At 52.2% G+C, this 14927-nt stretch overlaps 1 protein-coding gene and 1 long non-coding RNA gene across 2 annotated transcripts in view; one reads left to right on the top strand and one right to left on the bottom strand.

The window, feature by feature from the left end:
- The window catches only part of PFDN1 (prefoldin subunit 1), a 51674-nt gene extending 48848 nt beyond the window's left edge, over positions 1-2826 (top strand). Inside the window, exon 4 of the mRNA XM_024575136.3 lies at positions 2401-2826. Within this exon, the coding sequence (XP_024430904.1) occupies positions 2401-2484 (84 nt within the window). The 3' untranslated portion in view covers positions 2485-2826. The remainder of the gene's footprint in view (positions 1-2400) is intronic.
- Positions 2827-4397: 1571 nt separating this feature from the next.
- The window catches only part of LOC139440318 (uncharacterized), a 56240-nt gene continuing 45710 nt past the window's right edge, over positions 4398-14927 (bottom strand). The window contains exon 3 of the long non-coding RNA XR_011650471.1: positions 4398-4887. This is a non-coding gene — a long non-coding RNA (uncharacterized lncRNA). The remainder of the gene's footprint in view (positions 4888-14927) is intronic.

Genomic DNA, 14927 nt, shown 5'->3' with positions numbered 1-14927 from the left:
ACTCTCTGCCCCCAAGGTATGATGAGTGGCATTTTCCCTGTGTGTCTGTGCGTCCCTTTGTCTTCATGCGGCCTTTTATAAGGACATGAATTACTGGATTTAGGGCCCAGCCTAATCCAGTATGACCCTGTCTTAACTAGGTTACATCTTCAAAGACCCTATTTCCAGATTAGGTTACATTCACTGTGAAGGGGGTCAGGACATCAACACATCTTTGTATGAGACACAGTTTTGGTCTGGGTTCAATTATGAGGGATTTTTGAGTCTGGATGTGTTTGAGGACGAGACGAGACCTGTCGAATTACAGTTAGAAAGCAGGTCCCTCGGTGCTAGGGATGCTCCATCTGTTGGGATGAAAACAATTCTTTTTCATGTTTGGCAAAGTTTAGTTAAACCAAAGATTTAAAAACGGACAAGTTCATTTTGCATTATTTTTTTGAAACTTGAACACTTTAATTAGGACATGCAGTGGTAAAATCATGAAAAATCATGTAACCGGAAGTGGGAGACAGAAGGAATAGACCTTATAGAATAAAGAATTTTAAAGATAAGGACTACTTTGATTTCGATCTTAATTGATGAATTTGATTGTCCAGGGGCCTGGGCAGTAGGTAGAAAATCTCTTGCAAATGTTCCGAGTTTGTGGTTTTGCCAGTTGGAGTGGGAAGTTGGCAGCGATGGAATGTGCACCCCTGGGGCCCCGAGCCCTGAGCCCGAGCCGGAGCCGGAGCCCACGATGACTGGCCACTGCAGGAGTACAGCCCATTTCCTCCACCAGCCTTTTCCTGATTCCCACGGGGCCGGATGCTACATGGCATTCACCGTGTAGCTGCTGCTTCCCTTCCGTGTGACACCCGGTCCATGTACATTCTTCAGTGGCGTGTCAGGAGTCGTTAGTGTTTCTCTAACTCAGGGTGGTTCATCAAAGGACGTTTAAGTTCCCACTCTGATATCACAGTGGTGGGACTCCGTCAGGTTTAGTGACGTGATTAAACAGACTCCTTCAGCAGTAGCGCACGTTCGTGGCCGTCAGATTCCGGCCACTGTTTCTCTGGGGCTCGTTTGTTACGAACTGTGTGCAGGTTGGGCAGATGGGAGATGGGGAAGAGATAGGACTCCTCCTTGTCTTCAGGAAATTTGAAGTAAGGAGACAAACAGGGATTAGAGGTTCACACAAAAACTGATGGAGATTTGTGGAAGCCACAGCATTTGGCACCTACAGGAAAGCGTCTCTAAATGTCTCGTTCATTGGGTGTCTGAGCAGAGAGCAGACAAGTTAAGAGGCGGGGATATGCAGAGGGGTTAGTGATGTAGGCCTCGAGCAGCAGAGGCCTTCGTTTTGATTTTCCTGCAGGGCCTGTCAGACCAGGCCGCTCACCTGTCCTCTGCCCTAGCCCTGCCCTGGTTTCCCTGGGTCTCCCGGGCACTGTCACGGTCGGCGTGAAGCCATGGCTGCGTGTGTGAAGGGGAAGGTTTGAGACAAAGGCGCTGGCTGTGTCTGGGCTGCCTGGGCCAGGGCTCTGCATTGCTGGCCCCAGTGTGGCTCAGTCACGCACATCCTTGGAGGGGGTTATTTTGAGTATTCCTCAAAAAGGAAGCCTTCATTTCATGTCTGTTAAGTGGGAATGCAGCCACAACTATGTCCTCAGGGCAGGTTCCAGTGGTGAAGCCACCATACTTCTGGGGTAACCACAGGGCAAATAATGTACAGACATCATTTCCTTTGACTAATCTTTTGTAATACTGGTCCAGATGTGGCTCCTGAAAGTAAAGTTCTTTGTCTAAGTTGAGATTTTAATTTAGTGCCCAGATGGGGTAGGAGGTAAACTCCCAAAAGGCCTGTGTTACTCGGTGTGTCACTGTCCTGGATTCCTAGGAGGCAGCAGCTTCATTAGAAAAGCAGATTTCATCTTGACTCATCTGCCTTGGTGAGACGTGCGATACAGCTTTTTAGGACTCATAGAGCCTGTCATCTTGCTGGACAGAGCAGGGGGTACCCCGTCCCTTCTGTAGTGGTGGCGGCTACAGGGCCTGGCCGGGAACGTGGACAACCTTGAGAGACAGTCTGCTGTGGGGCCGGAGCTCTGTCCTGGAATTTCCTGGCCTTTGTCTGGTGTAACTTCACGAACCCAGACGCCTGTGTTTAGAGTCTGCTTCCTCCTGGGGGAAGAGAGCTGCTGCCTTCCACAGCACTCTGCTTTCTGTGCCAGGCGACCTCCTTCCCGTGGACCAGGGGTCGGGGGAGCACTTTGGGCAGGTGTGTATGCCTGGCTCCCAATCAACAATATGCTCCTGGAAGTCACTTACTGGTCACAGAGAAGCCGTGACCATTGGGCATAAAGGTTGCCTCTGCCAACCCAGCCCATTCACCCTGACCTTTGTTTCTCTCTCATACTGCAGCAGAAAAAGTCCTACCTGGAGCGCAGTGTGAAGGAAGCTGAGGACAACATCCGGGAGATGCTGATGGCCCGAAGGGCACAGTAGGAAGCCTCTAGGGGGAACTTCTCCTACTGACCCCTATCATTCCTGGCAAGGACAAGGGGCTCATGCAGGAAAATGGCCTCTGCTTTACCCTGATGGACGTTTTATCTGGATGGTCTGGTAACCTATGTTTTCTACATCACCCTGCGCCCCTATCAAATCCCAACCCTGCGGTTTTCATCCCAGCTCTGCCTGCCACCCCTGCCTACACTACTCCCCTCCCCGTTGGGGTGAGTCATGAACTCCCAGGAGAGAGAAGATGGGAGCCGGGACAGATAGGGGCGCTCTGCCCACACCCCCTGCGAGCCGTGCCAGTCAGACCAATAAAATACATCTGTGCCGCTCTGCCAAGTCTTTCCTTGAGCCAGCGGGTGAGAACAGAGGGGCAGAGGCTGCCTCTCCCTCAGCTCCTCCCTGTCCCTCTCTGGGGCTCTGGCCCTCATCCTTCTGCGTCAGAGCCTTCCCCTCTTCTTTTCCCCTCTGATCATTGAAGTGAGCTCCCTAAGCTCACGGCCGCCCTGGAGTATGCAGCTCTGAGAAAAAGGAGACCAGAGCATAGCTGAATTTAAGTGAGCAGGACAGCAGTTCCTTGGTGGCAGCCTGCCCAAAGATTCCTTTCCTGCTTCCTCCCAGATACCTGAAAGAAAATCTAGTAATAAACCAGCAGCACCTCTAAGACTGTCTCCCTTTGGTCAGTGTCATAGGTGGACACCACAGTCCTGAGGCTTCGTGGAGGCTTGTGGTGTCTTGGAGCTGGCTTCCATGGGCTCGGGGGAGTTATTCAATTTTTAGGAATTTTGTTGCAAGCCATTTGTTAAACACAGCCATTGTTAAAAATTAAATTATGTAATTTACAACAATTAAAGACCAAGGGTAGTAAGTATTCAGAACACATCCCTTCCTAAGAATGAAATCTGCCTGTGATCTATGTTTTTGAGGTCAACGATCTGTTGTACCTGGATGGGGGAACTACTGCCACATAGCGGGGCACTCGGTCCAACTCCACGTTCAGGACATCCTGGTAGCTTGAAATCAGCTGTGGTGGGACCATTTCCTCCACAGACATCAGGAGATGCTAAAAACTCGTGGCTTTTTATTTGTTCTTAAGGAGAGCTGGTAGTTAAAAATATTTATAAGCGCATCACTGCTCAGAGGGAAGGTGGGCATGGAACTGTCACCTGCAGCCTCTTGGGGCTGGCTGGGCAGGCCCACTGAGGGAAACTGACTCACTGCTAAGGCAGCTCAGCGCCACCCTGTGGCCAAAGCTGAGATGAGTGGCCCTGCTGGTTTGAATTATGACAGCCCTTTCCCCCCACCTCCCTCGTGTGTGTGTGTGTGTGTGTGTGTGTGTGTGTGTGTGTGTGTGTGTGTGTGTGTGTGTGTGTGTGAGAGAGAGAGAGAGAGAGAGAGAGAGAGAGAGAGAGAGAGAAAGAGAGAGAGAGAGAGAGAGAGAGAGAGAGAAAGAGAGAGAGAGAGAGAGAGAGAGAGAGAGAGAGAGAGAGAGAGAGAGAGGGAGAGAGAGAGAGAGAGAGAGAGAGAGGGAGAGAGGGAGAGAAGGGGGTGGCTGTGTTTAGGGAGGGCACAGCTTTGGGTCTAGCCCCCAGCCTGGCTGTGGGCTCCTGCTCTCTTTCCTGGCAGGGGGCAGCCCAGTTGGGAAGAGAGAGGCCCTTTCCTAGGCTCTGGGTAGAAGCCGGTATGGCTCACTGGAGAGCCCATCCTTGAGTGGGACTAGGGAGAGGATGCTAGCTTGGCCAGAGCCCCATGACCTGGCTGACGGCCACCCAGCCTCAGGACTCACTTTCCCAATAACACCCCCCTTACTCCTACAGCAGCCCAGAATGAAAAGGTGAATACAGGAGAGTGGCCAGTAGCTGAGATATCCAGGGCTTAAATTTTATCTGGAATAACTCAGACAGTTGAGGTTTAGACAAATTTATTGAAACATAGAGGGTGTTAGCAGAGAAATCATTCAGTAGTATATTACATTATGCCACTATCTTAAATGTATAATTTAAAAATTATAAATATATATATTTCATAACTAAGCCTTTGGCCAAAAACAAAAGGAAGGTCATTTAGCACATTTGTGAAAGGCCAACAGGAAATGGATTTTGAACATTAGAAAGATCAAGTCACTGAATTAAACAGCGGCAACCCGTGCTAATCTAGAATCCCTCTGTGTTGAAGGTAGAAGTGTCTGTGCAGAGCTAGTCTTTTATTTCAGCAATCAGAAGAGATGGAGGCAGGCACACCTGTTGGCGGTGGCAGCAGAGCTGGCAGGACGGCAGGGCCGGGCCGGTCAGGTGAGCATGTCCCAGAGACAGCAGCAACAGAGAGCAGTCCAGCAGGCGGTGAGGCAGGTGGATGGGCCCAGGTCATCCCTTCTTTGGTCTTCCACCACATACACTGGAGTGGAGAGAGGGGAGGGTGAGAACGAACCTGGCACAAACCCTGCGCCCCACAGAGCCCACACCTCAGACCAAGGGAGGGCTGCAGCACAGAACGCCACTGAGCAGACCGGGTGCCTTTCTGCTTATGCCGTTATAAATGATGAGTGGAGGAAGGGTGGCTGAGCTCCTCAGCTACCGCCCCCCCTCCTCTTCAGGACATGTATCCCCGCAGGGATAAGCACTAAGGAACTCATGCAGCCGCCTCACACCTAGTCGGCCAGAGTTGAGATAAGAAACGCCCATTGCTGTCTGGCAGGCGCTGGCTGACCCACCTTGGTTTATAAACCGAGCAGCACTCTGCCCTGTAGCATGTGGGGGCTGGGGGACGTTTCTTCACATACAGCCCAAGAGAGTGAGTAACCAAAATCTCCTAAAAGGGAGTTTTAGTTCCTAAAAGAATAACCAAGGATCTTAGTTTTTTATACCTGGGCAATGCACAGTATCAGAATGTGCCCCACCTCCTAAGCCAGGGGTGTCAAACTCATTTTCACTGGGGGCCACATCAGCCGTGCAGTTGCCTTCAAAGGGCTGAATGTAATTTTAACTCCTTAAACAGTTACATTTATACAGTCCTAAAATTATTTCACCCCTTTGAAGGCAACTTCAAGGCTGATGTGGCCCCATGGAAATGAGTTTGACACCCCTGCCCTAAGCTTTCACACACAGCAGTGGAAGGCGGGGGTGCAAACCTGTCGGAGTGGGGGGGACGGCAGGAGGGGGGGCATTCTTCCTCTCTCTCAGAACGGAGCTGGAAACCTGAGCCCTGGCAGGACTCAGTGCTCTGTTACGAGAGAGATTTGAGTGCAAACCGAATCCACAGGTCGAGGAGGACCCTAACCACCCTTTCCTTGTCAGCTGACTCGCAGCCAACATCAGGCTCTCTTCCTGTAAGGACATCCTTAAAATGGCTGATGGCCAGCCTTGGCCTCCGAGAATCTGTGGCCACTTTTAGGAAAATCTCAAAACCACCATCATCAAACTCAGTTATAGGCGGTAGGATTTTAAACTTTTTGAAAGGTCATGAATACATGGCTCTTATAAACTAAATCAGTCCCCTGGCAATCTTCTTTCAATTCTGTTTTTGCATATCTATTTTTATACCTCCTCTGTTGGTAACTTCCTCTCTAAGGAGCCTGGTATAGTAGCTAGAATACACCAGGTTAGTAGTGAGCTTTCCCAAGTTCCCACACTGGATCAGCTACCCTCCACAGGGACCTCCCTTTCCCTTCTCTCTGGGCACACGCTCTATCTCAGTGCACTTCCATTTGGCTCCGCACAGCAACACGGGCAAAGTTCTGGGTCTGGGAGATAGGAGCCCCCACCAGGAGAGCCTAGTCAGAGAGAAGACAACCTGTTCATTCTGAGGCCTGATAAGCATATTGCCTGATTCAGTCCTAACAATGACCTTGGGACAGATGTTACCATCATTTCTATTTCACAGGTAAGGAGCTCTAGGCTTACAGAGGTTAAGTCTCTCGTTCAGTAAACATGACCAGATAGGAGCAGGATCTGAGCCCAGGCCCAGCTGAGATAGAAAAGGGACCAGGAGTGAATGGGCTCTAGGACAGTCCTCTTACACTAGCTGGAGCCCACCCTACCCACTGAAGGCCTGGGCACTCCAGACCCTGGGGTCCTGCTGCAGGAAAGCCCCAGGCAGGGTGCCATCTGCCCAGAGGACAAGCCCAAGTCCCCAGCCTCCCCCTGATCCAGGATGGATCAGGACAGGGGAGCCGAGGACACACTGGGCCACAGAACCCCTTGAATAACCCCTTCCTGTGTTCTCCCTGCCAGAGCTCCGCTTCCCCTGCAGCTCCGGAAGGAGCCTGCTCGGTCCAGGCCTGACACGCAGCCCGAGGTTAGGTTGCCATGTGAGAGGCCCTGCGTTTCCCTTCAGCCACCGCAGACTGCCGGTTCACAAGGGTGCCAGGACCCGTGGGAGGGCCTTCCGTGCACAGCACCCTCAGTCTGCTCAACCCCCGCAGCACAGGCGCTGGACACCCTCTCCTCCCGCTTCCCTCCTCCCAGCTCTTTAGAGCCACTCCACCTCAGGCAGCTCAGAGAAACAGAAACGTCCTGGTCTCACTCCCTCTGTGACTTTTCCCTCGTCTGTCCTTGCCCGGGCGGGCGCATTTCACGTGACATTGCCCGAACCCTGGGGCGATGGGCACTTTGAGCGCGTTACTCCCAGACGAGGCCCACAGAGATTAGAGGTAATCAGTCTGGTTATAGAGCAGAGGGCTTCAGACCAGAGGGCTGCGTCAGCCTTGTCAGGGTGGCCGGTTGTACGCACTTCACAAACCCGAATCACTTATTTCCCGGTCTTCCGGAGCCGTTAGGACTTTTCCCTTTCCTTAGGTGAGGACAGAACCTCTGCCCCCAAACCGTCAGGAAGATGGGTGGTGGGAGAGTACGGAGGGCTGGTCTGGAGGTGGGAGTGATGTACTCTGCGGAGCGGAAGGCCTCACAGTTCCTCGTAGCAGCCACCGTGGGGCGCAGACATGGTGCATTTTACAGCTGTGTCTTCCTCCACGCCTTCCCGACCTGGGGTGTGAGGTACTGCGCCCCCGGGAGGTGCTGGATGCACTGAGTTGCAGGGCCAAGTCTGCCCGGGACATCCCATGGGTGAATCTGCCTGAGAGCTCCCACACCCCCTGGCTGGCCAGTCAGCACGCAGCCTCTGCTGCCTGAGCCCTGGGCCGCGACACCCGTCCCGGGTACTTGAAGCCAGGGGACCCGTGTGCACTGAAGCTTCACTAGCAGGACTGCTGACCCAGCAGGAGCTGAGGCAGAGGTGATTTCAGTGCAGGTGTTCCCCACCCAGGCCGCGGGGGCCTCCGGGCAACTGGCCTCTTCAGGCAAGCAGGACGTAAAAGGGGCAGAGCCGTGGTTGTATAAGATGTTTACCATTATGAGGAAGCTCAGTGAACAGTGTACAGAAACTGTACCATCTCTGCAACGCATATGCAAGTCTAAAGTTATTTCAAAATAAAAGGTTTTAAAAAGGAAAAAGGGGAGGAGTCAAAGAACAGTGGGTGGTGAGGGTGGGAGTGGGCACTGCCCTTCCAGGCAGTCAGCAGCCAGTACCCAGGCAGGGGGAGAGGTTCTGGTGCCCGTAGGGGCTCCTCAGATTGAGCTCCTTGGAGATCAAGTGCCCCCCTGTGGCCAGCTTGGGGAGAGGCAGGGCCTAACAGAGCCAACTGGTTTTAGATACACATCAACCAAAACACTATAACATTAGCTGTCTCACGCATCAGTAGCCATGACCACTCTGTTCCGTCAGTGCCAGAAGCCCGTGCCCTTGCCCCAGGCAAGAAGAGACTGAAGGGACTCTCTTCCCAGAAAGCTACAGTTGAGTTGGAGATCAGGGCCGGGGGAAGCCTTCACTGGCTTGTCTCTCTTGCCCACCAAGAGCGTTTGGGAACAACCCTCAGTGTTCCCAGCCCCAGCTCCAGGTGGGGCCTGCAAAGGGGCAGGCACTCAGAACTTCGCCATGTGAACGCAAGTGGAACGGGGCCAGGGGTGGGAGTGGGTGGGGGGGATGGGGAGAGGAAGAGGGACAGGAAATGCAAGGAGGGATGTAGGAGCCCAGAGTTGTGACCCAGAGGCCCAGACTAGGTCAGGCCCAGGCAAGTCTTGGGTGCACCGCAGCTCTGGGAGGAGCAGGGCAGCTTCTGTCAGAAGCTCCCACTTAGACCCTCTTGCCTCTGTGCTGGAAGCAGAGGAGATAGACGGAAGATGCCTGGAGGCATACAGCCCCCTGTGCCCAACTGCCTGATCACCAGGACCCGGGGTCTTCTGTAAGGTCACCAACCTTTCCTCTAGGGCCACCAGCCCACTATAACCTAGCCTACCAGACACATCAACCGGCAGCCCCCACTTCTGGGACTACCTACTGTATTGTGCAGCCGCAGGGGTGCCATTCACAAAACCTGGTTCTGGGCCGGCAATGGGCAGGCAAGTGGAGTTTCAGGCCACACGGGGGCCAGGGCAGGGATGACTTACAAGAAATGTGAGCAGAGGCCTGTTCAGCTGAAGACTCCTTGGTCAGCCTCTTCCTGGAATCTGAAACCTTTACTTGCTCAGCTCAGACATTTTAAATGATTAATCAAGTGCTGGAGGTAATGGAGCCTTTTTAGCCCCATCCATTTGTGAGAACGTCTGTGTGTAGTCACAGCCCAGGAAGGCTAATGAGAAGCAGACAAAAAGGCTGGGGCCTCCCTCGGAGTTCTGGTATCTGGGGCCTTCTTGCTGCAGGAACTAAGAGGCCGCACCTTGGCCTCTTGCGGTCCAGACCAGTGTTGGCACCCGGGGCTTCTGCTCTACTGTTAAGACCACCACAGCCACACAACTTCCAACAAGTGCCCCCAGTGGAAACGGGCTTTGCCAGAAGCAGGCAGCCTGTAGCCTGTGCTCCCCTCAGCCCCCCTTGAGTCACTACATGAACAGAGGATGCCGAGCCAGCCTTTCCAGAAGTATCAGGATGCCGGAACAGTCCTCCCAACTGCTCAGACCAAGAGGCAGGAAGGGAGGGAAAAGTCTCTCAGCAACTTAGGAATAAGTACAGTCATGAGGTAGCTATGGGGTGGATCCTGTCCCTGCCACACAGGGGTACAGGGGAAGAGCACGCAGCTTGCTGAGGATTCACTTCCAAGTTCCCTTGAATGGACATGTGTAGTGGGATCACTTACTACTCAGCACAGGGGGATGCACTGGTGAGAAAAGCTGTCCTAAAGGCAGTGTCACTGTGTCCCATGTGCAAGCCCATGAGCGCCAGGTGAGCACGCTGAGGGGGAGAGTGACGGGGAAGAGGGTGGCTCGGAGTAGCAGGGGCGACCAAGGGTGTATAGTTTTCACTGGAGGCTGAAGGTTAAGAAGGGGAGAGGTCAGGAGTATCCTCCACTTTCCTCTTCCTCCACAGGGAGGCAGGATATGGGGCTGGCAGCATTGGCACGGCCTGCGCCCGGGCTCTGCAGTGGCAGCGGCTTTGGGCTGCTAAGCTTGGGGCTCTCGGGCTGCCTGGGCCTCTGCCTGCCTGTTCCTCATGCCTCCTCCTGGAGCGTCAGCTCTGGCCTCATTGTCTCTTCTGTGAAGCTGAGTCAGGTGAGGCCGTGTCTCCTAAGTCTCTGTCCCTCTGCTTCAGTGTCCCAAGGTACCCACTCCAAGGATAGATCAGTCTGGGAGCTAACTGGTTCACCTGCCCACTCAGGACGTCAGTGACTGCCCCCTGCTGATCATTCAGCCCACCGTCACTTACGATTGGTTTGGAACGGATGAGAGCTTGCCGACCTGTGTGTTGGTCCCTGTTCTGACATCTTCAGAAGTGCCGTTGTCACCATCCTATGAGGGATGCAGTTGCTAGACAAAACCAAGGAGCCACCTCAGCCCAGACCAGACATTCTGAGATTTTGACCAGAGTCTAGTGTGCCCAGGCCTGTCTCACCCACAGCGTCCAGAGGAGGGGTGGGACCTGGTCCCCCACCCCGGCCCAGTTGCAGGGCTAGCTTGGACTCCAGCAAAATTTTTCATGAACAGGAAAGCCAGTTAAGTTCGCTGACATCGAGCCAGTCGGAGAAGCAGGGCCGCTCTGCCATCACCACCTATGGCCCTGTCCTTGGGCTGGACCTGCTGGGACAGGGTTGTAGGCCCCAGAACTGAGGTATCTTAGATGGTAGAACCGCAGATGGCAGTGCCTTGGGGATCACGACAGCCAGTCCATTTTTTACTAAGAAGAGGATGCTGAGCTCAAAGAATGGAAGTAACTTGATTGAGGTCGTGTAGTAATCAGCGACAGGTCCTGGAAGGCTTGTCACCCAACCCTTCTGCCTGCTGGCCCAGTGCTCTCCGCATATCAAGACTAGGTTCATTTCAGATCAGACAGCGGCGTGGCTGCAAGTGGCCTGAAATGTGACTATGGATAGACGGGCGAAGGGCCTCTTTCTGTGCAGGAGGGCGAGATCCAGTCCTCACCTTGCTCCAGAGTATGTCCCCAAAAGAGTCAGGGCCCATTACCTCGGAACGACCTGGGAGATGGAATGAATTTCAGGGTATCTCCCTGGCAGCCACTCGGGGAAGGTGAGCGGGTATGCTGGCCCACAACAAGGTACCCCCTGGGGGTCAGGGGAGGAGAGGTGGCTGGCCCGTCCCCCTCAAGAGATGTACTTATGACTTTTCCTTGGCCACCCACTCCTCGGGGTGCTTTGCTATTTAGGGACAGTATCTACATAGGTGGGCTCTGGAGCAGCACTACCTAAGTTCTAGTCCTGACGCTGTCACCACCAGGCCATCTGACCCTGCACAAGTCACAGCTTCCCTGTGCCACAGTCTTCTCACTTGCAAAATGGGAAAAGCAGTGCCTAAGAGCTTGTTTTATGACAAAAACAAGGTGATGTAAAGTGCTTGGCCCAGGACCTGGCTTAAAGTGAAGAAGGGCGGACTCAGTAAGTAGGAACCACATTGTGATGCCATCCTGCAGGGAAACCACCAAAAACGTCTCATTCTGGGTCTGTGTGGAGAGGGCCTCCAGGCAGTCCACAGTCAGGTGGCCCCGGTCATCACGGGACGATGAAAGCAGAGGACGAGCAATCCGAGTTTAGCATAGCTGCTCACGGGAAAAAGAAGGAAGAACCACACCCCCGTGGGTGGGGAGAGGCTGTGTGCACGGGGGCGGGGTGGGGGGGGCTTGGGAGGCAGAACACACACAACTTCAGCAGTGGAGGCCCCTCAGAGACTGGAGAGGGTGGACTGTTCAGAAACATCCCATTCCCTCAGATAAAGGCAGTAAGGAGACCCTCGCACGTGGTGCGTGAGCGTCTGCTTAGGGTGGTGCCGGTGGCTATCAAGACAATGTAGACGCTAAGGTCCGCAGGGAGAACTGGGGATGAAACATGACGTGAAAAAGAATGGTCAACTTAGAAGGGATGCCCATATTTAAAAGTCTAAAACCTGAAGAGTAAGGTGTTTCTCTTTACGCAAAATAAAAACAAAAACAAAAAACCAGTTGTGTGTGATCGGCCCACAACTGCATCTCAAAAAATCCCATTAGGGCTGGTGGCCTTGTGAACTGACTCTCAGAGAAGGAACTGAGTTTTCGGGGGACAAGAGTGTCTTTAAAGAGGCAGCTCTCTCCAGCCTGTTTTTGGCCTAGGGAAAAAAAAAAAATGCAGAAATGGGGTAAAGGAGCTGACAACATTTTCTGCCCATGATCACAGAATATTAAAATAAGGACCCTCCTCTCCCCACCCTCTCACCTCCCAAACCAGTCGCTGCAGAAGACACGACAGCTGGTGAGGAGCCGGACCAGGGCGTGTGCCCCTTCCTCACGTGACTCAGTGCAGCACTGGGAGCTGACGGGAAGATGCTTTCCAGTAAGACCATGCTATTCCACAAGGGAGACAGGGAACTCACCCCACTTAAACAACAGAAAATAAGCACCCCTCCCCCCAGCCCCGACACACATACTAGGACGAACAAAAGACGAGGCCAAACCAGGGCTCACGTCCCTGCTGCCAACTTGGGTATTGGGCAGACCCAATGGAGGGCTTGGCCCTTCTCTTCTTCATGGCGGAGTGACCTCTTCATTGCACTTGACCTCTTGCAGCCCCTACTTCCTCCTCTATAGGAAGGAAAGACAGCTGTGGAAACTACTGCCTTATATAACACAGGAAAATTCGATGAAGACAAAGGTATTAACACAGTCAAAAAGATCTCAGTGTACAAGCGAGAAAGTTTCATTATGGGGATATTCTTAGTGAGATCATGTAGTACATTTCAAATGTTATCCTTCAGAACTTGGTACCCATTCCACTATTCATGTCTTAGAACTAAAGATCCGAGGTGCCAGGGGTTCGGGAGCAGGCCTACATCCGTGATGCTGGCCCAGCCGCATACACCTGGGGCGCAGAGGGTGCGGGGCCCACGCAGCCACGGGCAGTCCACGAGCTGACGGGAGGGTGAACAGCATGGGGTGGGGTGAGAGCTCTCCAGATTAGTTTATAAAATGAAAGACTTACCGATAATTTCAGTTTTTTGTAAATCTGTGGAGATAACCAAGAGCCTCATGCTGGAGAGAGAAGCCACTAAAAAGGCAACCTCAAATGGCTTACTAGGGTGACAGCCCCATTTCTGTTGCACAAGACTTTATACCCAGAGGAAAACGGACACCTTAGAAGAGCCCATTTCTGGTTTAGTTTGGAGAGTAGAAGGCGGCTTTCTTTTATCCTGTAGTCAGCTCAGAGACAGAGGGGCGGGGAGGGCAGTAATGGGCAGGAGTACACAGGAGAACACAAGCAGCAGGTGATCCCCGGCACCACCCCACGCTCCTCCGCTGGAAGTCAGCACCGTGGCCCCAGGCAGACGAGAGAAGCTGGTGTGAACTGGGTTAGAGCCACTGGAAAGACCAAAGAGGGGGAGTGGGACTCACAAGTACGAGAAGTCCTGACGTCATGGGTGATATTACTGTAGCAGAAGGGAGGAAGCAATTCATTGTATTACGAGTATATTTCTAATGCAGTTTTTGGAGAAGTAAGTTCGAGTGGGGCTGCTGTGCAAGTCAGAAGAAATTAAGGAAAACCCAGAAGGGAAAAAGACTGATCATGCACAGAGCACAACCGCTCCGATCCTGGGGCAGGGAGTTCAGACCCCAAGGCAGGGAGAAGCTGCTCACGGCCTGCTCAGAGTGTGACTCACGGGAACCAAGGCTGTGAGCGATGGTGGCTTACCTGGCCCAGAGCATGGCCCGGCCCCCAAGCCCCTCATTATTCTAGTTGTGTTTCATGGCCTTCCCTACCCAGTGCGACACACGCCACACCTCATTCACTGCCAAACTTCAAAAGACACCAATGTGATCTATCATAACCCAGGGCTTTAACTCTGGAATAATCACAACACAGCAAAGGAAGGAAGGAGCAGGCCGCCTCACACCATTAAAGGTTATGGCACAAGAGCGGGCAAGCAATCCCACCGCAATACCCTTCAGGCCCCGTAACAATCAATGGATTTAATCCAATTCTAATCAAAACCCCAGCAGTATTTTTTTGTAGATAAAATTTATGAAAAGGCAAGAGAACTAGAACAAACAATTCTGAAAGAAGAATAAAGTTGGAGGAACCCCCCTACCTTATTTTAAGTAAGAGTGAATACAAAGCCAAGGTAGTCAAGACAGTTACAGGCAACGGGAGGGCGCACAGACGAAGAAATGGAACAGAGGACGACAGACCCACGTGACGATGGTCGGCTGAAGGCTGGCAAACCCGCAAAAGCAATTCAATGGAGAAAGGATAGTCTTTTCAAACAAATGCTGAAAAAATTGGCATGCAGAAACCCACAAAATCTCAACCATCTTAAACCTCACCTTTTATATACAAATTAACCCAAAGTAGATCATAGGTTTAAATGTAAAACATACAACTTTTAAAAGAAAACACAGAAGAGAATCTTCATGACCTGGGGTTAGGCAAAGAGTTCTCAGACCTGACACAAAAGCATGCTCTAGAAAAGAAAAAAAAATCAGAACAAATTAGACTTAATCACAATTTCAAACTTCGGCTCTGTGGAACACGCGGTTAAGATGGTCTCCAACAAAGGATTTGTATCTACAATATTAAAGACTTGAAACTACCCAGTGAGAGCCCTGACCAGTGTGACTCGGTTGGTTGGGCGTTGTCCTGCAAAGTGAAAGCTCGCTGGTTCGATTCTCGGCAGCGCAACCTGCCTGGGCTGCAGGTTTGGTGCCCAGTTGGGGCACGTATGACAGGCAACCGATCAATGTTTCTCACGTCGATGTTTCTCTCCCTCTCTCTAAAAATAAATAAATAAAATCTTTAAAAAACACACAACTCCACAGTAAGGGAATAACTCAGTGTAAAGTGGGCCAAAGATTTAACAGACACTTCACCAAAGAATATGTAAGGAGGGCAAATAAGCATATGAAATCATCATTAGGCATTTAAATATGCAAATTAAAACCACATGAGATACCACTATTACACCCAGGAGAGT

The sequence above is a fragment of the Desmodus rotundus genome, chromosome 10, assembly GCF_022682495.2.
Source record: "Desmodus rotundus isolate HL8 chromosome 10, HLdesRot8A.1, whole genome shotgun sequence".
Classification (NCBI taxonomy): Eukaryota; Metazoa; Chordata; class Mammalia; order Chiroptera; family Phyllostomidae; genus Desmodus; species Desmodus rotundus.
This window is presented reverse-complemented; position numbering and strand designations above follow the sequence as displayed.